Source organism: Mastomys coucha, unplaced genomic scaffold (assembly GCF_008632895.1).
Source record: "Mastomys coucha isolate ucsf_1 unplaced genomic scaffold, UCSF_Mcou_1 pScaffold7, whole genome shotgun sequence".
NCBI lineage: Eukaryota > Metazoa > Chordata > Mammalia > Rodentia > Muridae > Mastomys > Mastomys coucha.
Window position 1 is genome coordinate 47,503,357 of NW_022196913.1, and position 17,629 is coordinate 47,520,985.

The 17,629-nt window shown below is 43.8% G+C and overlaps 1 protein-coding gene across 7 annotated transcripts in view; it reads left to right on the forward strand.

The window, feature by feature from the left end:
• Phactr1 (phosphatase and actin regulator 1) overlaps nt 1-17,629 on the forward strand; it is a 469,538-nt gene that overhangs the window by 407,869 nt on the left and 44,040 nt on the right. For all 7 annotated transcript variants that reach the window (XM_031358161.1, XM_031358165.1, XM_031358160.1 and 4 more), the window contains one exon: nt 1,821-2,142. In XM_031358161.1, coding sequence (XP_031214021.1) covers nt 1,821-2,142 — 322 coding nt within the window. The remainder of the gene's footprint in view (nt 1-1,820; nt 2,143-17,629) is intronic.

Below are 17,629 nucleotides of genomic sequence, written 5' to 3' on the forward strand. Positions count from 1 at the left end.
GCTCCTGGATACCACGCCACCCAGTTCTTATATCTTAGGTTGTCTTACAAGCCATGTGACAAGTTGATTCATCCCATCTTGCAGACTCAACTAAGCATTAACATGACTGTGGGATTTGCTAACGCTACCATAGCTTTAGTGGTGTCATTCATCTTAACATTTTCAGCTCAAGAAGTTTGGGTTATGCTAGTAACACTTTGTAAAATGTCATCTCCTTTGACAAGAGTGATCTCTGGGCACTTGTTTCCAGGCAACACACACACACACACACACACACACACACAGAGTTATATATAACAGAATACATTAAATTTTGAGTGCCAGCAGATGAGGCCAGTGATACTCTTCAGTGTTTGATTTTGCTGTTCTGGATGTAGAACTCAGAGCTAATGAACCACGTCTACAGCCTTTGGGAGGGCAGGGTTTACTGGGGTGATATTGCTGTTGCTACTGTTGAATTAGTTTTTTAACACTAGCATGATGGGTCACTTATAACATTTTCAACTATACTTTGCTTCTTTGACCACCTTCTCTTACTCCCTCCCCAGTTCTCCTGCTCCCCTCTTACTGCCCCCTCCCATACCCTCTCTTTCATTTCCATATCATATATCATATACCACATTACTTATTATTATTATTATTATTATTACTATTACTATTATTATTATTATTGTCTCCTTATTCCCCCTTTCATGGTCCTGTTTCTTGTTTCATAAAACACATGCATACACCTATACACACAAATGCACACTTATGCCCACAAACACACACTCGAACACACACATGTGCGCGTGCACACACACACACACACACACACACACACACGCACACACACACGCATATTCATATAGGTCCCCACCACATGCACATACATACAGACTCACACATGTATAAAAATTAAAATCCAGGCTCCACATATGAGATAACATATACAGTAATTATCTTTATGAGTCTGCCAAGCCCTTGGGGTTTTCTGAGACAGGCTCTCACTCTATAGCCCAGGATGGATTCACCTTGCAGCCTTCCTGCCTCAGCTTTCTCCGGGTGCCCAGATTTCAAACCTGTGCCTAGGCAGATATGTCACCTTCTGGTGGTTTGCTTTGCACAATCTTTTTTTTTTTTTAATGACCAAAGTTATTGGGAACATAGATAAGTACCTCTGTTGTGTATGTGAAGGATATGATAAACTACTGAGTGCCTCCAAAGATCCCTCCATAACCCTGACCCACGCAATGTAATCAGTGAGGAGTGGACACACCAGCTCAACAACAATGCTCACACCTCACCCCTACTTGGTGTCCCAAAGTCACTTTCTGCAACCACTGAGTCACACAAAGCAACTGCTCAGTGACAGGTAAGGAACTATGGCTGGCAGCATGGTCACTCCTGGGGAGGGACTCGACCATAGTGCTGGATTCTCTCCCATGTCAGTGTAGGCCAGTTGGATCCTGTCAGCTGAAAGAATGTGTTACTTTAACAATGGCAAATATGTAGTCATTGTGGCGGGTCCTGTGAAAGGCTTCTTTGCCAGGTCATGTTCCCATGGCATATACCTCCCTGATGCCATGCTACCTGGGCTGCTGAGGAGCCTTGGTTAGTCGGCCCTGAGACCCATCTCTCGTGCCATCTATGTTCCAGAATATTCTGGTCAGGAAACAGTTAGTAAATGTTTACTGAATGGCATCCACACTGTGCTGTGGCCTTAGGTTGAGGCGCTGTATCCAGGAGGGCTATCTCCATGGCTGCAGTCCCAAGGTGTACACACATGATGTTCTAGGTTCTTCAACTAACATGTGCTTCTCACCCTTCTTCTGCTGCAGATCCTGGCGCCCCTGTGAAATTGCCTTGTCTGCCAGTGAAACTGTCGCCTCCGCTACCTCCAAAGAAAGTCTTGATCTGTATGCCCGTAGGGGGGCCAGAGCTCTCCCTGGCATCCTACGCAGCCCAGAAGAGCAGCCAGCAGGCCGTGGCCCAGCATCACCACACCGTCTTGCCATCCCAGATGCAGCACCAGATGCAGTATGGCAGCCACGGCCAGCATCTCCCATCCTCCACGGGCACCTTGCCCATGCACCCCTCGGGCTGCAGGATGATCGATGAGCTGAATAAGACACTTGCTATGACCATGCAGAGGCTGGAAAGGTAACAGTGGGAAGGCTATTGCTTGAGAGAAAGGCAGGCTGGGGGGTTTAGAGTGTGAAGCCTCATTCCCTTCTCTCTGAGAAACATAAGGAGGCTTGAGAGTGAAGTCATATCAAACCTGAGTTTTAAGGGACATATATGGGAATAGTATGTTTCCACTGTCAAACTACCTGAGAAATCACATTTACTTTAAAAAAAGGGGGGGGGGAGAAGGACTGGTGAAGTGGCTCAGTGGTTAAGAGCACTGACTGTTCTTCCAGAGGTCCTGAGTTCAATTCCCAGCAACCACATGGTGGCTCTGGTGCCCTCTTCTGGTATATCTGAAGACAGTTATGGTGCGCTCACATACATAAAATAAATAAATAATTTTTAAAAAAAGTTGAGGAGTGGGTAAGGAACAACTTTGCAAGCACGAGGACCCAAGTTCAATCTCCCGAGTCCACATAAAAAAAGCCAGGCATGATAGTACATGCTTGTAGTCTCATAAAAAATAAAAAATACTAATAAAAATTTAAAAAAACAGAGATAGTTTTCTGGGGCTCATTAGCCAGCTAGCCTAACTTATTTGATAACTAACAACCTGTCTCAAAAAGCAAGGTGGGAAACACCAGAGAAATGACACACCTGGCCTCCTCACACATGAGCACACGTTCCTGCAGACATGCATGCATACACACACGCACATGCACACACACACACACACACAAAGAAGTAATGTGTATATCCATACTAGGCCATATTGTTCCTCTAAACAACGTTGCCAGTTGTGTGCATGTGTGGTGATTCATAATGTTCTCCCCTGCCCCAATGTGGGGGGTGGGGAGGGGATAATTGTATATTCCATATCACATGGCTTACTTTTAATGGCATGACTACTCAGTGATCATTGGAAATAGCTCCAATGCCACAGGTAGTGGTGAGAGCAAACAGGCGGGGAGGGAATGGCAGAGGCAAACAGATCAGGATGCTGGAAGCACTGGAGTCAGGTGATACACGTGAGCCACTGGTATCTGGAAGCCACTGGAATGACCCCATCCTTCACTGCCTCTGGATGCATTTCTGGAAGGCCTACAAAGAATACTCTCCCCGACCCAGGTCTGCAGTCTGACTTCACTAAAGGAGATCATTCATCCCTAGCACTGTTTCTAACAGTACCTCAGCCACCCAACCTTGCACCTGAGCAGTCTCTCTGGGATCTCTCAGGATGGCTCCAAAGCACACTGTTTAACTGAACCCCCTAATGACAGGGAGAAAGTGTTTCCATCTGAAGTAAAGGGGGTATATCAACAAGGGCAGTGGTGGCTGTCTACTGAGGCATGCAGACAGGAAAATTGTGGTCTGGAAGGCTTGGTAAACTGCTACAATAGAGAACCAAACCCTAGCTTAACATGGCTGCCTCCCAGCCAGGAGATGTATGTTGGGAAACAGCTACCTCCAAGGGAAGCTGTTGCCCTGGCAGTTCCGTTGGGTTGCTTTCTGTTAATTCACCATTGTTGCCAAAGAAAAATACAAAACTTAACTTGGCCCCTTGCCTGCCATTGGCTCCGACTACCAGTATTGTTAAGGAGGGCCATAACTTAGACTTTGAGTGACATCTTGACACATACCATACAAACACACCATCGCCATGGCCATCAGTGTTGTATTCTTGCTCACACCACCTAAGAAAACTAAGTAAAGAAGGTAAGGTAGGTTGAGTGAGTTCCCCGATGCCACCTACTCAAAGGATACCCCCAAACCGCTCATTACCCATCGGCACCCACACTGCAGGAATGGAGAACACACCTTTCAATACTTTCATAGCCATTAGATGGGATCCTTTTGTTTGGTTGCTTGCTTACTTGCTTGTTCATTTATTGAGTGTTAAAAGGCTTCATTTTTTTTTAAAAAAAAGTAATACATATTGCATTTTATGAAAGTGTCTATTTGTGACAAATTGAAAATTAAAAGAAATTTTAAAAATATAATAATTGTTACTTCAGGGTGGGGCTGGTGTGGTGGCTTAGTAGACAAAAGTACTGGATGCTCTTGAGGAGAACCTGGGTTTGGTTCTCAGCACCAACATGGCCACTCATAACTGTTTGTAACTCTGGTTCCAGGGAATTTGGTGCCCGCTTCTTGCCTCTGTGGCACCAGGCCTGCGTGTGCTGCACATACATGCAGGCAAACACTCATACATGTTAAGAGTAGATTTTAAAAGAATTAATTTCTACATGCATGTTTTGAAATCACTACCCTCTATAGCATGTTGGGGGAGCAACCCTTCAAGCCTAGGTCTTTCTCCCCCAAGCCCCTAACTCACTCACTATCTGTCTGTCTGTCTGTCTCTTTCTCTCTCTCATAGATGCTTTAAGACAGATGCCAAGCACGTGATTTTGTGCTCCTATGACCACTATCCAGAGTATAAATTGTTATGTCTCAGATGAATTTCAGTTATCTAAACAAAGATACCAGAGGCAGCATGTTAGGCTATTATTAAACATGTTTTCACCTCAAATATACCATTTCACTGTACCAGCAGGGGTCTATGGCATATTTCAGTTGAGTTTAGAGCAATGGCATAGCGCTCTAAGTCCTTCACTGGATTGGGCTCTTCAGTAAAATGAATCCAATACAAAGCAGACCAGGACAGAGGTGTTGGGAGAGAGGATACAGCATGGTGTTGGCAGCCGAAGTAAGACTGTCTGCATCCCTGTAGTACTCTGGACACTGTTCCCACCTTGTGCCACCTCAACTGTCACCCAGGCCAAGACATAGACCCCCTTCACACAGCATGAGGGCAAAGAGAGTCTACACATGCGTTACTTTGACAAAACCACTCATCCTAAGAGAGACAATCTTCTTTCTGAATAAATATGAATTGGAGAGATTTTTCTAAGTATCCACATTGTCCCCTGGGCACTGGCAAAGGATCTGAGAACAGATCAAGGTCATGAGCCATTTTGTCCTGTCACAGGAGAACTGTTATCTGGGGCAATGGTCCTCACCTACATGGTATCAGCCTTCACTGTCCAAGTCTCGCAGAAAAAGACATAATTTCCTTATCCACCTGACAGTTTCCAGGGACTGCAAAGGGCACTGCAAGGAGATGACATATTACTGAATGTGACAGTATTATGCTTGTGAAGAGCCACGAGCCATCCCACGTTAGTATCATCGTTGTCCCCTGAGACCTACTGGGAAGTCACCTGTAGAGCATCATCCCAGAATTGTATTAATCTAATCCTGAAGATGTAGCAGTGTGGAATCAGATGGAAAATTAGACAGCCCTGGATTTTGATACATATTTTTGTATCATCTTGTCTTGCTATGAAAGGGAGACTATGTAGGTGACTAACCCTGTCCCTAGTGAGTTCCTGTTTGTACTCTAATCTCTGCTTGGGGAACCTCGATGAGTTCTGAGACATTCTTCTCGTTCTGGAAATGGTTCGAGGAATTTATAAAGCTTTCCCTGTTGTAAGTCAGACTTCCTTGGCTTCGAATGCTGGTCTCCCTTTCCTAGGAAACACTCTCAAATCTTTCAAGATAGCTATGGCATTCTCTGCCTAAGGGCTTCTTCATTAGACCTCCTGACATCTTAAACATGTTCCTCTGAGATGATCTTAAAATCTTTTCAGATTTTTACCTATCTGACCCTACCATGTAGTTTGTTTACAGCGTGGGTTTGGGGGAGGGGCATAGAGCACAGGAACAGGAAATGTTCAAGGTCTGTATTTACCCACAGACACAAAGGGGGCTCATATTTATCCCACTTCATGGCCAAGTGAGTGCGTTCCAGAATCAGGACTTGAATCTCAGACACATCACTTATTAGCAGTGTGACCCAAAGTGTGTCACATAGCCTCAATGGGCTTTCATTTCTCATCCATAAAACAAGGATAACACTAACAGAGTAGCCTCATTAAGGCTCTTTGTGAAGATCAAATGAAATCAGTCCTGACCAGTCAGTTTATAACACAACATACCATCAATGTCCGATAAATGGCGTGAGCATTAAGCAAGATTAAATAGCACATAAATTTTTTCTTCAGTGCCTCTAAAAGACACATTGTAAATGGATTTGATCTGATCATATTGGAGGCTGTGTGTGTGTGTGTGTGTGTGTGTGTGTGTGTGTGTGTGTGTGTGTGTGTGCTTCTTTATTTCTCTCCATAGGTGATTCTTGAAAAGTGATGCTTTAACACTTTAAATATTAGGCTGGATTTCTTATTTTAAATCTTTACAGTAAGATCCGAAATCTAATTGGCATCCATCCTAGCACTTGGACTTTTTGATCCCAGCCACTCACTTTCTGGGGTCAACCCATTCTGTGAGCTCAGTGCTCTCATTTCCTGTGGGCAAAATGAAGTGGGATATAAAGGGATTCTAGAAAGATCCTAGAGGGAACTATGCTTTTAAAGAAGTCGTTTCTTCCTTAATTAAAGGCAGGTTCTTACCTGAAGTTGCTCACATAGGAACCTAGGGTCATCCACAGGAAGCCCCGCATCTGTCTGTCAGCAAATCCTATCCATTCTGCACTGTAGACATGCCTGCATCAGTGGCTCTGTCCCCTGGCTCCTGATATCACACTCTCCTCTGCCTATTGTCTTTACCTGTGCTGCTGCAGTCCTCTCCTACCCCAGCACCTGCCCTTTCCCCCATTCCCACCGCAGTACTCAAAGAGACAATGTGGTTTGCTTAGTAGTTTATATACACATTTGCCTTTAGAGTACCACAGATGAGGTGATCCAAACAACACAGACATATTTTCTCCTAGCTCCAGAAGCTGAAAGCCCAAGATATTGGTGCAAGGTCCTCGCTTCTGTGTCTTCTTAAGGTGGAAAAGCAGGGGGTAAGAGCGGTCAAGCATGAGAAATGGGGTCATATCTGCTTTTATAATGAATATATTCTCATGATAAGGACCCTGCCACCTTGATAAGGGTAATCTACTCATGAAAGCAGGGTCTTCATGACCTAACCACATCTCAACAAGCTGGACTGGGGGTGAGGTTTCTAGTGCATGGCTTTGGGGGAACACATTCTCATCATAGTCTGAGCCATGGGAAGATCCATCAGCAGTTCTTTGCTGACTAGCTGTTATGGAGCAGGTTTTGTGTCTGGAGCTGAGGAGAGAACAGTGAGGACAACAAAGAGAAGTCTCCTTTTAATAGAGACCCTGGGAGGTCAAACTGAAGTTGCTCACCTGTAAAGGAAACAGGGTGGGAGGAGCCCTTCTAACAGAACAATCAGTTCTTTAAGGGGGAGGGCACCTCAGGGTCATATTCTCTGACAGCTAAAAGTGTAGCCAGATGACCAGTGTGGTGGTTTGAATATGTTTGACTCAAGGAGTGGCACTATTGGGAGGAATGGCCTTGTTGGAGGAAGTGTGGCCTTGTTGGAGGAAGTGTGCTGCTATGGGGGTGGGCTTTGAGACCCTCATCCTGGCTGCCTGGAGCACAGCAGTCTTCTTCTAGCAGCCTTCAGATCAAGAGGTAGAACTCTCAGCTCCACCAGCACCATACCCACCTGAATGCTGACATGCTTCCCACCATGACAATAATGGACTGAACCTGTAAGTCAGCCCCAATGAAATGTTGTCTTTAGAAGAGTTGCCTTGGTCATGGTATCTCCTCACAGCAATGGAAATTCTAAGACAACAGGGAATGAGAGAATATCCTAGTCATTTCAGAGGAAGGAGCAGAACTCTCTCTCCAAATGGGTTAATGAGGCTTTTCATATGAAATGGGGCTAAGTTGACAGTTATACTCCAAGTTTGTAGATGGATGATCATAGAAAATGGAAGTAAAGGAGAGGCTATGGAGCACTCACAAAAAGCAACCTATCATGACTGCCTTCCAAAAGACCCAACAAGCAGCTAAAAGAGTCAGACATGCAGACATTTGCTCCCAACCAATGGACAGAAGCAGCTGACCCCTGTTGATTTAGGGAAGGCTGGCAGAAGCTGAGGAGAAGGGTGATCCTGTAGGAGGACCAACAGTCTCAATTAATCTGGACCACCAAACAGACAGCATACACCAGCTGATGTGAGGCCCCCAACACACATACAGTAGAGGACTTCCGGGTCTGTGTTCATTCAGAGATGATGCACCTAACCCTCAAGAGACTGGAGGCCCCAGGGAGTTTAGAGGTCAGGTGGCGTGGGGGATGGGAGCTTCCACGTGGAGACAGGGATGTGGGGAAGAGGTGTAGGATGTGGAGCAGTCAGAGGGTGGATCTGGGGGAGAAGGGAAATGGAACATGGAGTGTAAAAAAATAAATTAATTTAATAAAAAAATGTCAAAATTAAAAAAAAAAAAGAAAATGGGAGTAAAGGAGAGATGGTAGAAGATTGTAATCACACATAGGAGCCTCCAACCCATTGGTGAGGACACTTAGAGGCCCATAAAAAAGCTTGGACAGCAGAGATGGTGCATCCCTATAAGCTCCAAACTCAGGAGGCAGAGTAAGAAGATTGCAAGTTTGAATCCAACCTGGACCACACAGTGAAACCTCAAAGAGGAAGGGAGGACAAAATATCCTGCTGTCAACAAAAATCCTACACAGAGAAAAAACATATAAGTCATGTGATAAAGGGTCTGTAACTCGGCCCTGTGTATGTTAAAGTAGGTTATTAACTATGACGTAGAAGTTATTAGAAATAGAATAGCTCTTGCTCAGCTAAGGCCCTACAATCATCTGGCAGCACCTACTGAGCACTGAATGCCCATCATTGTGACAGACACACAGGAATCAAACAGGAGCTATGGATCTAGCTCTATGGGTAGAGTGGTTACCTGCATGAACAAAGATCTGGGTTCAATCCCCAGCACTCCGTGAAAACTGAGAACAGTTGTCATCACAGCCCTCAGAAGTAGAACCAAAAAATGTTAGTTCAAGGTTGTCCTCAGCTTCATAGCAAGTTCCAGGATAGCCTTAACTACTTAAAAACTTGTCTCGAAAGACATGATATTTTGTTTGAAATATTAATAAGTATAGGCATATAACATATCATTTGTTTATGCAATCTGTTTTTGGTTTTACATGTTAGCTAGGGATGAAATTGTTACTTATTGAGAATAACAAAAAAAAAAAAGATCATGATGTTTAAATTGGACACTTGAAATTGAAACCTGTAGCCTACCTTCCTGAAAAGAAAAATCCCTTCAGTCTCTAAAATCCTATGATCTTGTGATTATTTTTGAAGCTTTCAAAGAACCCAGTTCAACTTATAACCCTAGGGCAGATCCATTTCATGATATTAGTTACTTTCCTTTACATTGTCTCAAGGTCACAGGGAATTCTAAAGAATGTCACTTGGTCCTGAACTTGGTGGTTCCACAGTTTCTCTCAGCCTTGCCACCATGGCATATTGACTGCATTAACTTACATTTGTAATGTTTCGCCATCAAATCAGAATGTCCCTCGGTAAAGAGCAGACACGACTCATTACCCTAGCAAAATGAAACTCTCAGTGTGACTCACTGATAAATTGGCATCGATTTGAAGTTGTATTTTGTTTGTAGCACAGTGAAGGGCATGTGTCATTGCATGTGTTTCTGGGGGAAAATATTCCCTTACCATACAAGAGAACCTCAAAATCCCTTGCACTTCTAGCTCAATGTTTGCCCTTGCTTCTTAGAAGCTAGATTTACCAACCTCCTATTTTAGGTTAGTTCTTTTATGTCAAGGTATAGACTTATCCTGAAGTGTTCCCTATACATAGTGTCTTTCAGCTTTAGCTGCTATTGCAAGGGGTCTCAATGCAAGGTGATCTCATCATGAGCAAGACCTCACCTTTCTGCATAGCAGACAAGCCAGCCAGTTGGCAGAAAATTGAAATAAGTCAACACCCAGGAACACAGCACTATCTCTTCCAGCTGTGAAACTAAAACTACCTCTGAATAACAAGATGGCTCTGGGTTGGGAATGCTGGAGCATCTACAACGGCTTGCTCTGGGTGGTACTCTGTGAGTCTCTTCAAAAGCAACTTCAGTATGATGCTCAGGAATTTTTAGTGGCCCATGTGTGACAAGAACTCACCCAGATCCTACTGTGTAGAGTCCTTATTTGTAGTGTCTCAGACTGGCATTCTGGAAGTTAAATGCATGCTAATACAGGTTCTATGTAGTGAGCTATTTACAGTCCTCTAATTCTGGAGCCATTATCCAAAATAATGGATCTATGGGCTCCATCCTAGCTCTTGAGCCTTTCTCATTATGTTGCCATGATCAATGGTTTACTGAACATCACTAGTCACCCAGAGGGTCACCCCAGTTCCTCCTAATCTCTCTAAGGACAAACCTGTGAGGTCATTCGATCTGTCTTAAACCAGTCACATCAGAACTCTTTGACATTTAGCTCTTAGTAATTTCTGGATCATAGTTTGTGGTCACTGGCCCTCTTCCCATTGGCAGAGTAACTGTTAAAACCATAGAGAAGCATAAAGCATCCCATCTTAGCCTCCTAAGTGGGGCTTTTGTGAAGTCCCACTCACTGGACTATTGAAGATAATGGTTGTCATGGTTTGAATATGCTTGGCCCAGGTTTTGGCACTATTTGGAGGTGTGGCCTTATTGGAATGGGCGTGTCACTGTGGGTGTGGGCTTAAGACCCTCACCCTAGCTGCCTAGAAGCCAGTATTCTGCTAGCAGTCTTAAGATGAAGATGTAGAACTCTCAGCTCCTCCTGCACCATGCCTGCCTGGATGCTGCCATGCTCCTACCTTGAGGATGATGAACTGAACCTCTGAACCTGTAAGCCAGCCCCAATTAAATGTTGTCCTTATAAGAGTTGCCTTGGTCATGGTGTCTGTTCACCGCAGTAAAACCCTAACTAATACAGTGATAAACTTTAACACATTTAAATGAACATGGCTGTGCTGCAGAATAATAGTAAGGGATAGATAACAGGGTGATTTTTTTTCCCATTGTCAGAGTAGAAAACCCAAAGTGTTTGTCCAAGGTCATAGAACTGGAGGGAATCAAGCATCATTGATTGGGGCAATAGGGCTGTAGGGCCTGAATCTCACAATCAGGTTTCTAAATCCCATGCACTATTTAATCAGACACCACAGGCCTTGCCTCCCAGGGAAAAAGTAGATTTCTACGCCTGTCTTCTGAGGAGCTCCAGATACGCCAACAGACATAAGCACACAGAACGGTTTCACACTGCTTCTTAAGTCTGCTAAGGAACATCTTTCAACACACCATCCCAGCTAACATAGGTCCTCCATGTGTCCCATGAAAACATGCCAGCAGTTTGAAAGCTGGATCCATCTTCCCTCAAGCATGCAGACCAGGCCAGTGAGCTGACTCAGGAGGTAAAGGTACTTGCTGCCAAACCTGATGACCTGAGTTCAATCCCTGGAACCCACACAGTAGATGGAGAGAACCAACTCCTGAAAGCTGTCCTCTGACCTCCCCATTGGTACAGAGGCATGTGCCCACATACACACAAATAAATAAATATTTTCAAAACCTGCAGTGTTAATAAGGGTATGATTACTGTGATCACAGTTAGGATATGAACCTGGGTCCTCTCATCCCAGGCCTTGAGTTTTTCCACTAGCCATGTGTCTACCTTCTCTCTGAAAGCCAATGAAACTCATTATTTCCCCTAACAGCCAGTCTGAATTTTCCCTCCTACAACCAGGCTGGGTCTGAGATACAATTTACACAACAAATTCACAACAGTGTGCTTCTGTAATGGAAAGCAAGAAGGGCAGATGTTCCTGCAACCCACCTACTCTTCTGCAATGCGTTTTGCTGGGAAGAGAACCAGAATGAGAGTTTATTAGGAAACATACAGGTGGCTTTGGATTCTAGACTTGGGTGATACAACAGTCTTTGGATAATTTGGACTAGTATAGCACATGGTTGTGGGTGGGGAGGTGTGCAGAGAGAGGAGGCTAAAGATGGAAGAGAGATTACCAACTGCATGCTCTAGCCTTGGTGACAAAACGTTGCCACCATCATTCTCTTCCCACTATCCTGCTCTATTTTCCCCCAGTGCCCCAACCCTACTTTACATGTTAATTATCTATTGGCTCGTCATCTTTTTTCTCAATAACAATTAAACTCACAAGGACAATGATTTGATTTGCCCTTGGAGTCTCCCTAGAAGCTAGAACAGCCTGAGAACCTTTGTTTGTGAAAGTCAATGCACAAGAGAGTTTGCCCAAAATGGGAGGCCTGATGTTCATAAACTAAATCCTAGATACAGAGGCATTTGGAAAGCTCAAGTATAAAATGGTCCTATTTTGATGAAAGGCCCCTGTGCAGAACGCTCTTTATTGTGTCCTCCCATCTCAATAGGGAAGTAAACACTATCTTCTCTCTTCTTTGTCTCAGCTGTCAATCAAGTAGGATACAGATAAAGAATACAGGGGGAAGCAACCCTGTAATCCTGGTACCAGGAAGGCTCATGCAAGAGGATTCCAAGTTCAAGGCCACCCAGTGCTATAGAGTGAAACCCTGTCAGAAAAACAAAATTAAAGGGACTGGTGAGATGGTTCAGTTGCTGAAGTGCTTGCCAGTCAAGTGTGAGGATCTGAGTTCAGAGCCCCAGCACCCATCATGTAAAAGCTAGATGCAACAGTGCATGTCTGTAACTCCAGCACTGGGGCCAGATAGGAGACAGGAAGCCCCTTGGAACTCACTGGACAGTCCTAACATGCACTCTGGGCTCAGTAAGAGACCTTGTCTCTAAAAATAAAGAGAAATGAAGACACCTAATATCAACCTCTGCCCTCCACACATGTATACATATGCACCCATGTGCACACATATATGAACATAGACATGTACCCTAACAAATACATTTGCAAAATAACAAAACAAGAGAGTAACATACTGATATTCATTCTCCTACCATTTCAAATGGTCACTCTCTAGTCTCTGAAAATTAAGAGACTGGCTGTTCATATTATATACTGGAAAGATCTAAGACAAAGACACAAAGCCTATTTTTTAAAAATTCACAAAGAAATTAATGTGGCCATATCAGCAAGCGGTTGCCATCATTTGTCAGAAGGTCCCCTTTCGAGAGAGCATCCAGATATCGCTTTGTCTCCATCAAATGTCAATAAGCTCGTGTGGAGAAAGCCCTGTCACCCACCATCCATGAGTAGGGAATTACTAGCTAGTGAACAGCTCCACAGCCCACAAAAAGAACTGAGGGCAAATTATGAAATTAAAAGTCCCTGTGATAGGCTGGGAAGATAGCTTGGTCAATTTAGTCCTTGCTTAGCAGGCATGGGGACCTGAATTCAGGTGACAAACAATAAGGCATATTCCATGCTTATAATTCCACAGCAGGGAATGAGTCAGGCAAGTCCCTGGGGCTTCCTAGGAAGTCATTCTAGCCTATTTGGTGAGCCACAGGCCACTGAGAACCTCTGCCTCAAAACAGAAAGCAGACTGGACAACTCCTGAGGAACAGCGGCTAAGATTGTAGCCTCTACTACACACCTGCATGCACACCCATGTACCTGCACAAAGACATGTGCACACACACCAAAAAAAAAAAAATCACTACTTTAAAGCCTTCATCTCCCTAAAAGTTTTTGAGGATAACTGTAACATCATTCCTAACGAAAAACATGTAATAAAGGGATATTGCTTTCCCGCACAAATCTGTGGCTAAAATGGGCCAAGAAGACATTTATCTCCCCCAAAGGATGAGAAAATTTATTACCCACAAATATGACATGGAAAATGAAATTAGGTTCCAGCAGGAATGAGCTGTAATTTCATCCCTGTGTGTTCCGAAGAGAGTTTTCAGAGGAGAGAGAGAGCAATCGGCCCTTTTCCTCTCAAGAGATCAAAAATGTGTGAGAAATTATGCTACAAATTACAGAGCCTGGGGCTGAAAATGTCAGAAATAACCACTGAAACCCAAGAAAACAGTTCATCAGCTTCGTTTTAAGAAAGCAGCGCACATTGTCCAGTGGCCCAGGATTAGCTGGATGCTAAGATAAGAAGCACACCATTAGAATATTTGTTTTTCTCTTGGACTTTAGTCAGCAGGAAGTCATGGCTGTTCCTTAAATAGGCTAGGGTACTCAGTCTTCTTGAGTAAAGGGGTGTATTTGGAGTTCCTTTCTCCAGAAGTTGTAATGGTGTAAATGTATTCATTTTCCAGCCTGTTCTCTGTCCCAGGGACCAATGACCCATATTTCTGAAACTGTCCGAGATTTGGTATGTGATGAGTACCAGCTTATACATTACACAGGCTGACCCATAGCCAACCTCTTCCCGGCCCTCTCCATCTCTGATGGTGAAATCAGTCATGGTATTCGTACCTGATTTTAGTATCTGTCAATGTCCTAGGATGTGCTTGACTGAGTGACCAACAGGGATGGTACTAGAAGCCAGGATATGGATCCAGGAAGACTATGGGCCAATCACTAGCTGGACCTCCTGGTCTTCGATTCCTCCTCGGTTAAATGGGCAGAGGTGCTTTCTGACCTTGTAGGCTGCTGCAAAGTCAGAGGGAGAGGCTGGTGCTTGTTATACATGGTGCTGGTGATTGCTGACCAGCGATACACAGAAACACCAGCAGGTTATCAAACGCTAGTCATTGTGACATATCCATTAGTGGAGTGTTACTGGAGGAGAAGGTGCAGGGTGTGTGCGTGTGTTTGTGTGTATGGATGTATGAGTGTGTGTGTGTATGTATACATGTATGTGTGTATGTTTATATGTGTGTGTTGAGATAGTCTCCTGTGCAAGCTTCACCCTCCTGAATGCTGGGTTTATAGACATGTGCCACCACCCTTGGTTACCAAGAAAATCAAAGAATAAACAATCAAGTGCTGGAACAGGGCAGAATTCCTACTAAAGTAAGCACAGTAATACAAGTGCATATTCTCTTTCGGAGCACATTTCCTTTCTTATCCTCTTTAGAATCTAAAAGGGCTAATAGATAGCAGCCAGAGGCGATACTAGCTAGTCTACCATGCTCAGGACAGTCCTCAGTGCCTCCGCTTCCCACAAGCTAAGACCCAAGTTGCACCACCCCCAGCTTCAATATTGATTAGGAAAATCGGTTCAGACATTTTGATGGATTCACATACATTCCTGGAAGATACCATTTTCCTGCTTATACAAACAGGAATTCTGGCACATGGTAGATTGACACTTCAGAAAGATGACCCATCAGTGTCAGTCTGCAGCTGTGTTTGCAAAGTTCCTACCAGGCAGTTGTTAGCCACCTATAATGAGGGTCCCTATTTTTCAATGCTGGAGGTGACAGGTGCTTTATATCTGTCAGTGTAGCTAGGGGTCACCTCCTGTGAAATCCTGTTCTATTCCCGATCTCATATTACTATCTTCAAGGAGAAAAATCACATACACTTTTTTTTTCAATCATAGACCATCTGTCTTAGTGACTTTTCTATTGCTGTCAAGAGACACCATGACCAAGGCAACTTATAATTGGGACTTACAGTTCCAGAGGGTTACAGTCTATGACCCATCATGGCAGAAGGCATGGCAGTGGGCAAGGAGGCACTGGAACAAGAGCTGAGAGCTTATGTTGTTATCTACACATAACCCTGTTGGAGGCGCGGAAAGAGAGAGAGAGACAGAGAGAGAGACAGAGAGAGAGAGAGAGAGAGAGAGAGAGAGAGAACTAATTGGAAATGGTGTGGGTTTTTGAAGCTTCAAAGCCCACCTCCAGGGACATACTTTCTCCAACAAGACCACAGTCCTACTCCTTCTGAGCAACTCTATCAACTAGGGACCAAGTATTCAAATTTACAACCTATGAGGTCCATCTTCGTTCGAACCACCATGCTACCTATAAGGTTGGGTTTCGTATTTCCTTCATCCCCTCTCTTTTCTTTGGACCCACTTTGGAGCTTCCTGACATAGGCTTTCTTATTTTCTAGCTTCCACCATTTCTTCACACCAAACAAGAATATCGGCTATCTCCTCCCCTTCCCCAACTCCCAGGTGTCTATTCTAAGCTCTGTGCCTTTCAGGGAGCATGCTAATTACTAAGATAGAGAGGGATGAAGGCAAGGCTGGGACAAAACACAAACCATGAAATCACATTTGTGTCTCTTCCATACACACCTACTTTCCATGATACCCAAGAAAGATATCCAGGCACAGCTAGAATGTAGTAGCTACCTTTGCTCCATAGGAAGGGTAGCTTTGAAGGGCAAATCAGTAAGATGCCCACTCAGTCCAATTAATGATTAAACATTGTACTTGTCACCCTAGAGACCACCCATCATGTGTTCTACCTACCCATGGCTCCCATTGCTGTGTCTGTGCAATTAGATGGGAAATGGGCCATCTCCAACCACTAAACTCTAATAAAACGCTGCATTGTTGTAAATACATGATTCTGTCCTATTAGGTAACTGTTGTTTTTAAGTTGATTTAGTTCATTGCCTTGAATAACATATGATGTTAACTGGATTTCCCATTTGTGTCATTGAAGAGTTATGTGGAAAATACAGAGAAAAGCAACCCCTTTGGAAACAGTGAAAGGAAGAAAGTTAATTGAATTGAAATTAGACACAGCAATAACTTAGAACATAATCAAAAGGTTCCAGGGAAACGTGTTTTCATACAGCACAGTAAGATTCCTTTAGGATAAAATGGTTTAGTTCAAAGCTCTGATATATAATATACCTTCACAATCCACTTGTTTATGAATGTCAAATACTTTTTGATGTAAAAATACATTGAGTTTTCTATGTTCAGAAGTCTTTAAATAAGGATATAAACTCTATTTTTTGATGATTCTGAAAAGAAATGAAAATGTTATCCAATCTGGGGTTGTATGTCAGTGGTGGAGCACTTGACTAACATATGTGAGACCTTGGGTTCAGTCCCCAGCACTAAAAAAAGAGAACAGAGGGGAGGAGGAAGGGAGGGAAGAGGAAGAGGAAGAAAGGGAGGAAAGAAAGAAGGAAACAATGACTTGTTTCTGGATTCATATTCCCATTATTATTTTTAATATTATATTTAATATATAACACATTTAGTTTTTGGTTTTCCTTTGTATTTATTCTTCTCATATATTACATCCCAACTAGGAGTTTCCCCTCTCTCTCCTCTTCCCCAGTTCCTCCCCCTAATTTCCCCTCTCCCCCATCCCTCCCCCCTTCACCTCCCCTCAGAAAAGAACAGGATATCAACTAAATATGTCATCACAAGCTACAATAAGACCAGGCACATATTCTCCCATCAAAGCTGCATGGGGCAACCCGGTAAGAGGAAAAAGGTCCCAAAGGCAGGAAGAGTCAGAGACGGCCCCTGCTCTCACTGTTAGGAATCCTACGAGAACACTAATTTACACAACCAGAACATATTTGCAGAGGACCTAGGTCAGACCCGTGCAGGCTCCCTGATCTCAGAGAGCCCATCTGAGTTCTGGTCAGCTGATCCTATGTGTCTTGTTCTTGTGGTGTCTTAAGACTTCATACAAAAGGACTCTCCGTTGCTATGAGATCTTCGCATAGGCCTTATTAGGAAACCATAATGGCTTATAT